At 57.6% G+C, this 13,148-nt stretch overlaps 2 protein-coding genes across 2 annotated transcripts in view; both read left to right on the top strand.

The window, feature by feature from the left end:
* Nucleotides 1–588: 588 nt before the first annotated feature.
* POLE3 (DNA polymerase epsilon 3, accessory subunit) lies at nt 589–3,737 on the top strand. The gene is made up of 3 exons (XM_027650344.1): nt 589–709; nt 1,387–1,505; nt 1,979–3,737. The coding sequence occupies exons 2-3, from the start codon at nt 1,403–1,405 to the stop codon at nt 2,137–2,139; spliced, it is 264 nt and encodes an 87-aa protein (XP_027506145.1). The 5' UTR covers nt 589–709; nt 1,387–1,402; the 3' UTR covers nt 2,140–3,737.
* A 1,670-nt stretch (nt 3,738–5,407) lies between these two features.
* Nucleotides 5,408–13,148, top strand: part of ALAD (aminolevulinate dehydratase) — an 8,812-nt gene continuing 1,071 nt past the window's right edge. Inside the window, exons 1-9 of the mRNA XM_027650368.1 lie at nt 5,408–5,494; nt 8,986–9,130; nt 9,308–9,358; nt 10,053–10,149; nt 10,482–10,617; nt 11,053–11,136; nt 12,005–12,093; nt 12,283–12,338; nt 13,004–13,091. Coding sequence (XP_027506169.1) covers nt 5,419–5,494; nt 8,986–9,130; nt 9,308–9,358; nt 10,053–10,149; nt 10,482–10,617; nt 11,053–11,136; nt 12,005–12,093; nt 12,283–12,338; nt 13,004–13,091 — 822 coding nt within the window. The 5' untranslated portion in view covers nt 5,408–5,418. The remainder of the gene's footprint in view (nt 5,495–8,985; nt 9,131–9,307; nt 9,359–10,052; nt 10,150–10,481; nt 10,618–11,052; nt 11,137–12,004; nt 12,094–12,282; nt 12,339–13,003; nt 13,092–13,148) is intronic.

Here is a 13,148-nt window from a genome sequence, read left to right as displayed (position 1 = left end):
CCCGTGCTGTGTCCCGGTCCCTGTCCCCGTGCTGTGTCCCGGTCCCTATTCCCGTGCTGTGTCCCGGTCCCGCTCCCAGCTGTGCTGGCGCTGTCCCCTCTCGGATGCCGGGGGGACACCCCGGGGTCGGTCCGGGCTGCGCTGTCCCAAGGGATGCTCCAAAGCCGAGCTCAGCGGCAAGGCGGGTCCTGCCGTGGGACTGTGAGAACCCCCCGAAAACTCGCAGCAGAAGTCCGTGTCTGTATAAAAATCTACTGTAATTCCCAGTTGTTAATATAATCGATTCTGGAGCTGTGAGACGTTGCTGGGTGGAAGTGGGTCTGGGAGGGGGTTGGTGTGTGACAGGAGATGGAAGTCACTGGATGAGTTACCCTGGATGTAGTGGCCAGACCCCCCAACCCAGGGGTCACTCGGCTTCTGCTCAGGGGCACTGAGGGGACAGTCACTGCACGTGGCTTTCAGCTGCATCAGAGCTGTGACAACCCCCCAGAGCTGCCTCAGAGCTGGGAACCTCAGAGTTCCCTGTTCCAAGCCCTCTGAATGCCTTAAGGGAACTGACACGTGAATTATGCGAGTTTAGTCATCTTTAGCAGCTGCTGATAAAAGTTGAATTTGTTTTCCAGCTCCCCGATGGAGTCAATATTTCCAAAGAAGCCCGGAGTGCGATATCCCGAGCAGCAAGTGTGTTTGTGCTGTATGCAACATCCTGGTAAGGACTGGCTGCGGCTGACTGATAATTCTCCTCTCTGCTGGCCTGGAGACTCTTCCCCAGTGTTTGTTTCTGTATTGTCTGTTTGTATCAATAAACCCTGCCAGGCTGCAGCAGGTGGGTTTTAACTGCCTGTAACAACCCATGGGAAGACAGCTGGGCTGGGGACACAGAGATGTCCCAGAAAGAGAGGTCCCAAACTGCCATTAACCTTAGAACAAGGCTGCACATTCTTCCTGGCAAAGGCAGGAGCCCTTGGCTCACTTTTTATTTAGGCTCCTCGCCACATCAGTGTGTTAGGGCAAGTGTGAGCCACCTGGAGCTGCCACAGAGGACACAGTCAGGTTTTTGGGGTGTCCAGGCAGTCACTTCTCTGGTGTCAAGTACTCACAGGGCTGTGGGGAACTGGCACAGCCAGTGTTCAGGTTTTCTCCTTCCCCTTGCTTGTAGAAAAGGTCTGTGCAAGCAGAAAACTAATGTGGGAAAGCACAAACAGCCAGTGTAAACAGGAAGGTGTCTCAAACCTCCATTAGAAAGAGATAAAAAATCCCCTAAATGTTTAGGAGATGGTTTTTATGTTTTTTTAAGTTGCTTGTGACTTTTAATAGACAAGACTAAGTTGATGACAGTTCCCAACTGCCTCTTTTACTTCTTGTTTTTGCCTTGCTTTTGCCTAGTGCAAATAACTTTGCCATGAAGGGGAAGAGGAAAACGTTGAATGCTGGTGACGTGCTCTCTGCCATGGAGGAGATGGAGTTCCAGAGGTTCATGGTCCCTCTGAAGGAATCCCTGGAAGGTACAGGCCTTTGTTTGTGTCAAGAGAGTCTGATTAGCACCGAGTCGTGTTTTCCTCGAACGCTGGACAAGCAACACTTACTTGCCTGTCTTGTTTCTCTTCTCTTTGCCCAGCATCCTACACTGCAGTTTGCCTGGGGAATAACTAATGTGCACCTTAACGGGACTGGGATAACATTATTGCACAACTGATGAGGATTGGGAAAGTCTCATCTGCCCTCACTCCCCTATTATGTTTATCTAAGGAAAGCCATAGGTGCTGCCTGTAAATGTGAACTCCTGCGTCCTTTTCAGCACTTTTCTGCTGAAATTTAACCTGCTTTCCTATGGAGCTGCTCAGCACAGCTCAGCTCGTAGGGTGAGTTGCTGCTCTGAGTTCCTGCTCCCCTGGTGAGCCGGGAGAGCAGGGGGGTGTTGGAGCTCAGCCGCTGCCCTGTCCGTGCCGGGGGTTCCTCACTGCTCCCTCTCCTTCAGTTTACAGGCGTGAGCAGAAGGGAAAGAAGGAAGCCAGGAAGGATAAAGACAAGAAGGCAGACTCAGAGGAGCAGGATAAAAGCCGAGAGGAAGACAATGATGACGATGATGAAAGGATGGAGGAGGAAGAGCAGAACGACGAGGAAGAGGTGGACAACTGAGCTGGCTGAGAGGGGCTGGGCTGTGTGCAGAGGGATATAAACACTGTAAATCAACCTTGCTGTGTCCCCTCTTGTTTCCCTTAGAGCTTTGTACTGTCCCTCTGCAGCCTGTCCCTTTTGGGCTTTAATTTGGACATAAAGGACTTGTGCTGAAGTTTTTTCCATGGCAGGGCAGCTCCTCCTGGTGCCTGGGGGGTTTGGTCCCCTCCCTCCTCTGGGCAGACCTTTGATGCTGGGTTGGCTCTGAAATAGAGGAAAAAAGAGCTGGCAGGTGCTCAGTGCAGGAGCTGGTCGGGAGAACATGGGAACTCTTGAGTATCAGGGGCTGAATCCAACAGACCATTAACCCTCTGGGGTGTAGAACCCAGATGATGATGTCAGGAGGCTTGAAAGCTGGACATTTAAGTTTTGATCCAAGGGACTTGTTTTTTCCCTGTGTTTCCTTGCATCCTGGCTGTGCCTTCTCTCCCTGCTGTGCTGTGACAGTGCCTCTGTCCTTCAGCCTGAGCAGCACTACAGGGGCCATGAGTCCACTCACTGATCACCCAAACCACCCTAAATCCAAAAACTTCACAACACTGGAAATGTAAGCAGCACGCTGAAAGTGTCTTTAGAGCCCTGAGAGACCAAGAGGAAATTAATTTAACATCTGAAGCAAAACGAGGGGCTAAAATGAGTGTCAGGGGTACAAAGAGGTGGCTTTGTGCAGTGCTGGGTGTGGTGGTCTCACCTGTCCCTGCTCTGAGGAGCTGCAGCTCCTGCAGCAAGTTTAAATGTGGCAGAACAGAGTGGTGGACTGTGGTGCCTTGGTTTTGGGGTTTTTTTCAGTTTTCCTGATTGGAATGGACTAATTCCATCCAAGGTCCCTCTGTAGCCTTCGCCAGTCGTTCCAGGGACATGGATCCTTCCTGGTGCAATGGGCAGGATGTGCCCACCCAGGAGGCTCAGCCTCAGGCCTCTGGTTTCAAAAAAAGGCTCCTGCAGGAAAAGAAGGTTGAAATAAGCTGTTTGTATCCCTTGTGCCTGTGTAGGTTTGTGCTTTTCCACTTGGATTGTTAGTTTTGGTGCCTTTCCTTTCTCTCTCTGAGAAGGTACCTATAGAGGAAGCTCCTCTCAGGGGAAAATGCTTTATTTGACTTTTTGAAGACTAATACATCAATGTTTGAACTTAACAGATGGGTGAAGGAAACCTGAGGAAAGCTTTAGGTGCATCTAAGTAGAACCCACGAGTTTTGCTGATGTGCAGTTTTAATATAGCACTTGTGGGGACTCATAGATCCTTTCCACCAAAAGAAATTGCTGCAGAGCCACCCACAAGAGCCAACTCTGCCTTCCTGCTTTTCTGGCACACTGGATTTTCACACACACAAGGCCAGCTCCTGAAAAAGAACTGAATCAACACAGATTTTCTGCTGTATAGTTTCTGCCTGGCCTGCAGTCAGCACATGGAAAGCCTGAGCCTGAATGTCTTCCCAAACATCTCTGATAAAACACCTGCCTTCCAGCTCTTTTTCTTTCTTTTTTTCTCTTCAGTACATATCTGGGGTGCATATTCTGGAAGGGAATGATGCCTAAATAAAAGCCAGATTTTTTTTTTATAGAGGTGGAGTCTCATATTTCGGGTAGTTATAAAATGAGCAGGTTGTGGTTGTGTAAGGGGGAACAGAGGGAGCAGCCAAGGCAGGAGCAAACACCCTGGGAAGTGGGTTCTGGAGCAGCTGATGGCAGGAGGAGGATGAGGGGAGGATGAAGGCTGTGAGAAGAGCAAGGGAATTGAGACTGGCAAGAAGGGGGAGATTTTCAGGTCTCAGAGAAGCAAAATTGGGGTGCTGGTGTTTGTCCTGCTGGGGGAACAAGCTCAGCCTTGCTCCAGGGAGAGCCTCCAGGCTGGGGGTATTGACAGATCCAGGGGCTGGGTCCAGGGTTTCTGCCCTGCAGCAGGTCAGGGAATGCTGCTATGGCACAGGAGCTGCAGGATCTCCCAAAATAAACCCAATCCCAACATCTCCCCTGCACTGGAGACCAAGGCAGTGGCAGTGCTGCTGGGCCTGCAGTAGGGATGTGGCTTCCCTGGGCCTGGCAGGCCCCCAGCCCCCCAAAACCCTCCTCCACATCCCTCTGCAGCCCCCTAAAGTCCTGCTCCAGACTTCTGCAGCCCCCCAAAACCCTGCTCCCTGCCACCACAGCCTCCTAGCCGTGCTCCTTGCTCACACAGCACCCCAAACCCTGCTTTCTGATCCTCAGCACCCCAATACTCTGCTCTGGCACCGCCAGAACCCCTAGAACTGGCTCCAGGTCCTCCCACAGCACCCTAAAACTGGACTGCATGTCCCCCCAGTACCCCAAATGTCTGCTCTAGCCCCCCTCAGAACCCCAAAACCTGGCTCTACTTTCCCCCCCACAGCACTTCAAAACTGGACTGCATGACCCCCCACCACCCCAAAGTCCCGCTCCACACCCCTGCAGCACCCCAAAGATTTGCTCCAGCCTCCCCCAGAACTCCAAAACCTGGCGCCATGTCCCCCTGCAGCACCCCAAAACTGGACTGCAATGACTCTCCATCAGCTCAAGTCCTGCTCCACACCCCTGCAGCACCCCAAAGATTTGTTCTAACCTCCTCCAGAACCCCAAAAACTGGCTCCAGGGTCCCCAGAACCGCAAAACCTGGGCCCAGGTTCTCCCACAGCGCCTCAAAAATGCACTGCATGCTCCCCAGCACCCCAAAGCTCTGCTCCTCAGCCCTGCAGCCCCTCAAAACCCTGCTCCAGCATCTGCAGAACCCCAAAACCTGGCTCCATGTCCCCCTGCAACACCCAAAAACTGCACTGCATGGTCCCCCAGCACCCCAAAGCCCTGTTCCACGCCCCCCCCCCCGAACCCCACCGGGGGTTCCACTTCCCCCCACAGCACCCCAAAACTGGACTGCACGACCCTCCACCACCCCACAACCCGGCTCCACAGCCCTGCATCACCCCAAAACTGCACCGCATGGCTGCCTAGCGCCCCAAAGCTCCGCTCCGCGCCCCTGCAGCCCCCCAAAACCCCCTTCGAGCGCCCCCGGCACCCCAAACCTGGCTCCAGGTCCCCCCCAGCACCCTAAAACAGGACCACATGGTCCCTCAGCCTCCCAAAATCTGCCTCCTGTCCCCTCAGCACCCCTATCCCTGCCCCCGCCCCCTTCACCCCAAAAACTCCTCCTCCTCCCCCCGCCCCTCCCGCCCTTTTCCCGCGCTGCGCCGCGCGAGACTTCCCGCCACCACTCCCCGCGGGGGCGGGGTTATGCTAATGAGGGGCGTGGCCATGCAAATCGCGAGAGCTCGGGGGCAGAGCGGCGCCGGAGCGGACACGGCGGGCGGTGAGTGCGGGACCGGGAATGGGATCGGGATCGGGGATCCGGATCGGGAACCGGGCTCCAGGACTGGAGCTGGGGCTGCCCCGAGGCCGGGATGGCCCCAGGGACGGGGCCCGGCCGGGCAGGGAGGCAGCGCTTGGGTCGGGCAGGAAGGGCAGCCCCAGGTAACGCAGCAAGGACAGCCCGGGGTTTGCCCGGTTTTACTCGATTTTTGCCCGGTTTTACTCGATTTTTGCCCGGTTTTGCTCGATTTTTGCCCGGTTTTTCTCGGGTTTTGCCCAGTTTTGCTCCGTTTTTGCTCGGTAGCCGTGGCAACGGCGGGGCAAGTACAGAGCAGCGTGTGATGCTCCGAGCTGGCAGCGGTGCTGAGCTCCCGCCCGTGCTGGGGTGTGATTGCAGACCCCTGGGCACCCCCGTGCCCGTCCTGGAGCAGGAAACCTGCTGGAAGGGCTTCACCTTCGTTAGTGACTCTTAATTAACGCTGTTTCGTCTTGACCTTTGCTACCGACTCTTAATTAACGCTGCAACAGCTTGACCTTTGTTAGTGGCTGTTAATTAACCCACAGCTCCGTTGGCTCCCTTTCCTAGAACACCCCAGTCTGTCCCTTCTCCCACCGGGCATTTTGGGAGTTTGCGTATCCCTGGGATTTAGCTAAATAGTTGTATGGCACAGGATGAGGCCACATGCGCTTCTGTGTCCTAAAAACATCTTCCTCCAGCCTCGTGTTGGCACTGAACAGACTCTCCCTGTTCGAAGGGGCGTCGGGGGCCGGGGCAGTGCCGGGTCCGGCTTTACCCGGGGCAGTGCCGGGTCGGGCTTCAGCCCGTCCACGGGGTTTGTTTGGTTTGTGGCGGTGCCAGGGGCCAGCGGCGTGTGCCGGGTTGTCCCCGGGCAGCCGCTTCTCTTCCCTCGAGGGCAGCGAGGCACCGCCACCAGCCCGGGCTGGGCGAAGGGGTGGGTTGGGGCGCCGCGGGTTTGGGCTGGTCCCGGTGTGCAGGGCAAAGGTGAAGGCAGGGAGAGAACTGCAGGGCTGTCCTTCAGTTCCTGGAGCTGCAGGACTGTGCTTAACCTCCTGCTGGAGTTGCAGGGCTGTCCTTAACCCCCTCCTGGAGCTGCTCCAGTGTGCACGGAGCAAACAGCTTTAGAAAGACAGATTTGGGCCGCGAATGTGGGAGAAAGGCAGGCGTGCTGTGCCCGGAGCCCTGAGGGATGTCGGGGGAACAGCCCCAGTCCAGGGTGAGCGTGTGGTGCAATGTCCCCCGACTGCCCGCTCCTGCAGCCCGTGCCCTGCGTCCCTGTGTCCTGGGTCCCTGTGTCCTGGGTCCCTGGGTCCCTGCCCCCCTGTGTCCTGTGTCCCTGCCCGTCGGGCGGGTCGGTCCCGGCTGTGCCACCCCGGTGCCCTGCACAGGCAGCAGCTTCTCCTGCTCATTGGACTGGTGAGCAGGACCCGGCTCAGACTCAGCCCCACCAGGGCCCACCCGTCCCGGCTCTTATCTCCTCCCTGCCATCCCACCAGTGCCCATCCCCTCCTTGCCCGGAGAGGGCAGTTTCTGGAGCTGTGGCCTCTATCTGTCCCATACAGTCAGGTACCTCTGGTCCCACCCGGCCCCCCTGCCCTTGCTCCGCTGGGATTAACTGTTTAGAGCATTTTTTGGATTCTCGAGGTGGGTTTTGTTCACTGAGCCCTTTGTTTGCCGCGGCTCCCTGGAGCCAGGCACCGTAGGGAGCATTCACCCGAGGGCTGTCCCCTTCCCTGGAGTGAGGACTGGAGGGGCAGCTTTCCAAGGGCTAAAAATGACCTGCCAAGGGATGCCATGGTGCTGCCAGCGTGCCTGTCAGCTGCTCTGCGTCCCCCACAAGCACCACCTGATTTTTTTATCCAGTGTTTTTGTCCGTGTAACCAAGAGGGGCCTTTCCCCATCCCCAGAAGTGATTCCTCAGGGTACCAGAGGCTCAATTCCAGCCCTGGGCAATGCAGTGCCCGTGTGTTCCAAGTGCCCTGGGCATTGGGAGGGGCTGACACAGACTGAGTTTGGCTCAGTAGTAGAATATCTGACGGGTCTTGAGCGTGTAAAATAGGTGAACACCTCAGATTAAAGGTTTTCCCGAAGTGAAAATGAGCCATTTCCTGCACAGCTCCGTTGCTGACTGGTGTTGTGGGTGCCATGGACTCTGTCGTGGGATGCTCTGAGCTGTGCCTGTTCTCCAGAGGGCTGGGTACAGGCAGGGGGTCAGTGAGGTTCATTGCCTGGGGAATCCCTCCTGGAATGGGACTGGAGAGCACAGGGCTGCTCCCCTGAAGTGAGTCCCATCCTCCTGCCATCCTGTCTCCTTAGGGAAGACCTGCCCTGCCCAGGGGTAGTCAAAGGACTCCACTTGCCTTTTCAGAGCTCATCTCAGCTCTCCTCCTGCCCACCTCCCAAAAATCCCACACTCTCCAGCAGGGCCTCTGCTTTGTCTCCCAGGGCACCCTGGCTCCTCAGCACAGGGGGCTTGGGGGATGTGGCCCTGTGTGTGCAGCCACAAGTCCTTGAAGCTGCTCTGCACAAACAGTCTGTTGTTGGGGTTGTGCTTTCCAGGGCTGTGCAGCTGCTCCTTCTGTGCTGCAGCCAAAGAAATGCCTCGTCCCAGGAGAGCCACCTTCCCACGGCCCCTTCCATCACACCCACCAGCAACGTGGTGTGAGAATTTAATGCTCATGGAAATGTAAATCTTGGTGGTCTGATCACAGAATTATTACTAATCTGTTAGAGAATAAGAAAATATTGCTGCAGAAGAACTTTCAACAACAGTGGAGCCAATGATTGATTTATGTGTGTTCAGTGCCTGCTCTTTGTTGCCTCGAAAATCAGTTTTGCCCAAGTCCCCAGTTTTCTTTACCCAGCAGTAAGTGGCCACTGGAGTTGTGTGACTGTGGGGTTTAGAGCCCTGGTGTCCTCAGGATGATCCTGCCCCTTTCTCATCCAGTGCCCCTCCTCTTCTGTAACCGTGCCCTCACACTGTGGCCATAAATATGTTGTGCCTCATGGAATGGTTTGGGTTGGAAGGGACATTAAAGATCACTGAGTTCCAGCACAGAGCAGCTCTTTACTCCTCTGCATACAAAAGCTTTATCACAGAGTTACTCAGCACTAAGGAAGAGTAAAATGAATGAACAATGACCCTCTGGGTGCTCAGGCAGAGGAGCCTCTGGAGGCTGAAGGTGGTTCTGCTGTGGGAGGAGCCAGTGGCTGGAACTGGGGGGGGGGTTCCTACACAGAACTGGGGGGTTTTGTGGGGAGGGGTCTCTGTCATCCCTGTCTATGGGAAGGGCTGTTCAGTGACTGCTGAGGGGGGTCCTTCAGCACCCACCAGGCACAGGGCAGTGCCCAGGGGAGGTGGGATGGAGCTGGAGGGGCTGCAGGGGCCCGGGACAGGGACAGTCCTGCAGTGGCTGCCTGGATCTCAGCCCCCTCCTCAGCAGTTTAGCAGGACTCTGCTTTTGTTGTTCCAGAGCCTCCCTGCCCAGCCTCCAGCAGCCCCACCATGCAGGCAGACTCTGTCCTCCACAGCGGGTACTTCCACCCGGTGCTGCGCTCCTGGCAGTGCACGGCCACCACCTTCGACGCCTCCAACCTCATCTACCCCATCTTTGTCACGTGAGTGAGCCCTGCCTCTGGGGTCAGGGATGGACACGGCACAGGGTCACTGGCTGGGTCCATCCCAGGAGCTCCCTGAGCTCTTCAGTGGGTTCAGAGTCCCTGTGCACGAGCCTGGGAGAGGGGCTTCCTTCTCACACCGAGTCCTGACATCTCCATCCCCTCCTCCTCCCACAGGGACAGCCCTGATGCCGTGGAGCCCATCCCCAGCCTCCCTGGACAAGCCAGGTACAAATCCAACCCCACTGAGCCACGTGCTGGTCGCTGCTGGGATTTATGGCATGAGATGAGCATGAGCCAGGGGTGATGCTTCCAACCCTCTGGTCCCTGCCCTGGGGATTCCCTGGGATCAGGCAGGGCAGGGACATTCATCCACTAAGGGAGTGGAGGGAATCATGCTGGGAATGCTGGGGACGTAGCAGTACTGGGAGGGCAGCACCAGGCTCTCAGGCTGTCCCAGAGTACTCACACGTTGTGTGGGTTGGAAGCAAATGGGGTTTCCAGCAGCAGCCACAAAACCTGTGCAAGGATGTGGGCTGTGGTCCTGCACTGGATCCTGCTGGACTGGCAGCTCCTGTCTCCATCTGCTGCCACATTAGCAGGGCTCTGGTCAGAGAGGCCCAGGGGGGTGGGTTGGTGGGGAGGTGGGCTGGATCTGCAACAGGGAGGCCAAGATAAGGAATCCAAGGGCAGGGCACGCTTCTCCTTTCAGAGCAGTGTCCATGCTGGGCAGATAATGCTCCTGCAGTCCCAGATAAGGGCCCAGATTGTTCCTCCCAGTGTTCAGGCAACACCTCCCCTGTACCTCTAGCTGCTGCCTGGTGATGCTGGATTGCTCACAGGGCAGCACCCCGGTCACAGGCAGCTCTTCCCAGGAGCTGGTGTGGGTGCCTGGCAGCTCCCTTCCCTTTGCCCTGCTCAGGTATGGAGTGAACAAGCTCGAGGGGATGCTGCAGCCCCTCGTCCAAGACGGCCTGAAGTGTGTGCTCATCTTTGGGGTGCCCAGCAAGGTCCACAAGGTCAGTGCCTGGTGGTGAGGGGGGCTTGGGGCAGCCACAGGGGTGTGGGAGAGCAGTGTGGGGCTGAACTTACAGCCCACTCAGCAGAGCACATGGGGACAGGAGAATGCAGTGACACCCAAAAAAGCCCCCAGAGCTCTGCAGGTGGCCCCAGGACCTGCACTCACTGCCCAGAAGTGCTTCTCCATCACCCTTTTCCCTCGGTGGTGGTCACACCATCCTGCCTTAGAGGGTCCCACAGTCCAGGAGCTGTTTCCTGGGCAGAGCTGCTGCCACGGAGGAGCTGGGGGGAAGTGTGGGCTGTGTGTGCTGAGGTGTTTGTGTTCCCACAGGATGAGAGAGGCTCTGCTGCTGATGCCGAGGGCACTCCTGCCATCCAGGCCATCAGGAGGATCCGCTCCACCTTCCCAGAGCTGCTCATTGCCTGTGATGTTTGCTTGTGCCCTTACACCTCGCATGGGCACTGTGGTGAGCATGGCCTGAGTGCCTGGGCTGCACTCCTGGTGTTTTCCTGGCTCTGGGAGTCTCCAGGGATTTGCCATTTTCTGCTGAGGGGCTCCATGTGCTGGTGGGCTCTGGCCAGCTCCTGCCCCAAGACCTGGCCTCCCATTACTAGTTTAGGAAGCTGGGAGGCCTCTCCTGGGTTTTGACAGCAGGGTGGGAGGCACAGGTGGTTCAGGCCCTCACTGTGGCCACCTGAGTCTGTCTGAGCCCCACCTCTGTCTTCCCTTCCCTGGAGCACCCACACCTCCAGGCCCTGCAGGGCTCCTTATCCAGCTCCCTCAACACATTCCTCACTGCTGCTCTGAGCATCTCCACAGCTTGTCCCCAGAGCCACACTCCCCCCTGGGGACTGAGGCACCTGCTGTCCCTGCCCTGGTGTAACCCTGGGTTTGTCTCCAGGTATCCTGCGAGAGGACGGCACCATCCAGAACGAGCTCAGCTGCCAGCGGCTGGCAGAGGTGGCACTGGCCTATGCCAGAGCAGGTGGGAGCCCCTGGCAGTGACAGCCCAGCTGGACTCTGCTTGCCCCTCTCTCACTTCACACACACAATCAACGAGGTTGGAAAAGACCTCTGAGATCACTAAGTCCAACCTGTGACCCAACCCCACCTTGTCACCCAGACCATGGCACTGATGCCACATCCAGGCTCTGCTCAAACACCTCCAGGGACGGGGACTCCACCCCCTCCCTGGGCAGCCCATTCCAAGGGCTGATCCCTCTCTCTGCAAACAACTTCTGCCCAATGGCCAACCTAAACCTGCCCTGGGGCAGCTCAAGGCTGTGCCCTCTTGTCCTGCTGCTGGTTCCTGGCAGCAGAGCCCGACCCCCCCCGGCTCCCCCCTCCTGTCAGGGAGTTGCAGAGAGTGAGAAGGTCTCCCCTGAGCCTCCTCCTGTCCAGGCTGAGCCCCCCTCAGCTCCCTCAGCCTCTCCTCACAGCACTTGTGCTCCAGACCCTTCCCCAGCCTCGTTGCTCTTCTCTGGACCTGCTCCAGCCCCTCCATGTCCTTCCTGAACTGAGGGGCCAGAACTGGGCACAGCACTTGAGGTGTGTGGCCTCACCAGTGCTGAGTACAGGGGCAGAATCACTGCCCTGGTCCTCCTCTGAGCAGACCCAAAAGCAAATTGGGCCTGATTCTAAGTGGGACTGCTCCCCTGCCCTCCCTGCACTGGTCCCAGCAGCACTGCCCAGAACCTTTTGGCAGAGCCAAAGCCTCAGGTGCTTCCCTGCATCCCTGTCCTTCCCTGAATCCCTGTCCTTCCCTGCATCCCTGTCCTTCCTGCATCCCTGTCCTTCCCTGCATCCCTGTCCGGCCCTGCATCCCTGTCCTGCATCCCTGTCCTTCCCTGCAGGCTGCCACATCGTGGCCCCCTCGGACATGATGGACGGGCGCATCGGGGCCATAAAGCAGGCGCTGATCTCCAACGACCTGGGCAACAAGGTGAGCTGGGCACCTGTGTGTGCCAGGGGCAGGAGCCACAGCCATGGGGAGCTGCAGCACTACAGGAATGTCTGTGGGAACAGCAGGAGCCAGGCCTCTGGGAGGGGGAGGATAAAACAGCCATGGGAGGGAATCTCTGTGGCTGTGGCTCCAAGCTCCCGGCCCTCCTGGCCCTGCTCTGCTCCACAGGTCTCCGTGATGAGCTACAGTGCCAAGTTCGCTTCCTGCTTCTATGGACCCTTCAGGTGGGTCTGTCCCTCAGCCAGGTGTGCCCAGCCGGTGCCAGGATGGCTGGGAGTGTGTTCCCAGATAGTTATTTGGGAAGGGGGCTCGGCCAGAGCCTGGGCTTCAGGGGGGGCCACACTGGTCACTTTGCAGCACCTTCCTCCTACTCCTCCGTGCAAAAAGGAGATGATTGTACCTTGCCCAGGTGATCTTCCATCCCTTACCTCTTCACCTGCTCCTTCTCAGTGCTGCTGGCAAGGCAGGCAGAGAGGGAGCTGCCTGCAATGTCCAGGAACAGGGAGGGAGTCACAGGAGCCAGTCTTGTCCCAAAGGGTGGCTTCAGGGACAAGCTTCAGCTTAGTCAGCTGTTGGACCTTGTCTCAAGAACAGCCTGACCCTGGCAGGGTATCCCTGAGGAACCTGCCTTGGAAAAGAGTCTGACATGATTTTACCCAGACTCTGAGCATGGGGAGGGCAGTGGCTGTTGAAACAGCTCTCAGGGCCAGCCTGGGCCTGTAGGACCTCCCAGAGCCATCCTGGGGTGCTGAGGTGGCTCAGGAGTGCCCCATTTTCCTGACTCAGTGGCTCAGACACTTGACCTCGTCTGGCCTCCTGTTCCTGAAGCTGTAGGAGGTGGGAGGCACAGGAGTCCTCACTCCCTGCCCCCTGCCCTGCCCCTCTCCAGGGACGCCGCGCTCTCCAAACCCGCCTTCGGTGACCGGAGGTGTTACCAGCTGCCCCCCGGAGCCCGGGGCCTGGCCCAGCGCGCCGTGGTGAGTGTGGGGGGCACGTGGGGTTATGGCTGTGGGGCTGGACACCCTCAGTGGGGC

This window comes from Corapipo altera, unplaced genomic scaffold (genome assembly GCF_003945725.1).
Source record: "Corapipo altera isolate COAL_440 unplaced genomic scaffold, ASM394572v1 268, whole genome shotgun sequence".
Classification (NCBI taxonomy): domain Eukaryota; kingdom Metazoa; phylum Chordata; class Aves; order Passeriformes; family Pipridae; genus Corapipo; species Corapipo altera.
This window is presented reverse-complemented; position numbering and strand designations above follow the sequence as displayed.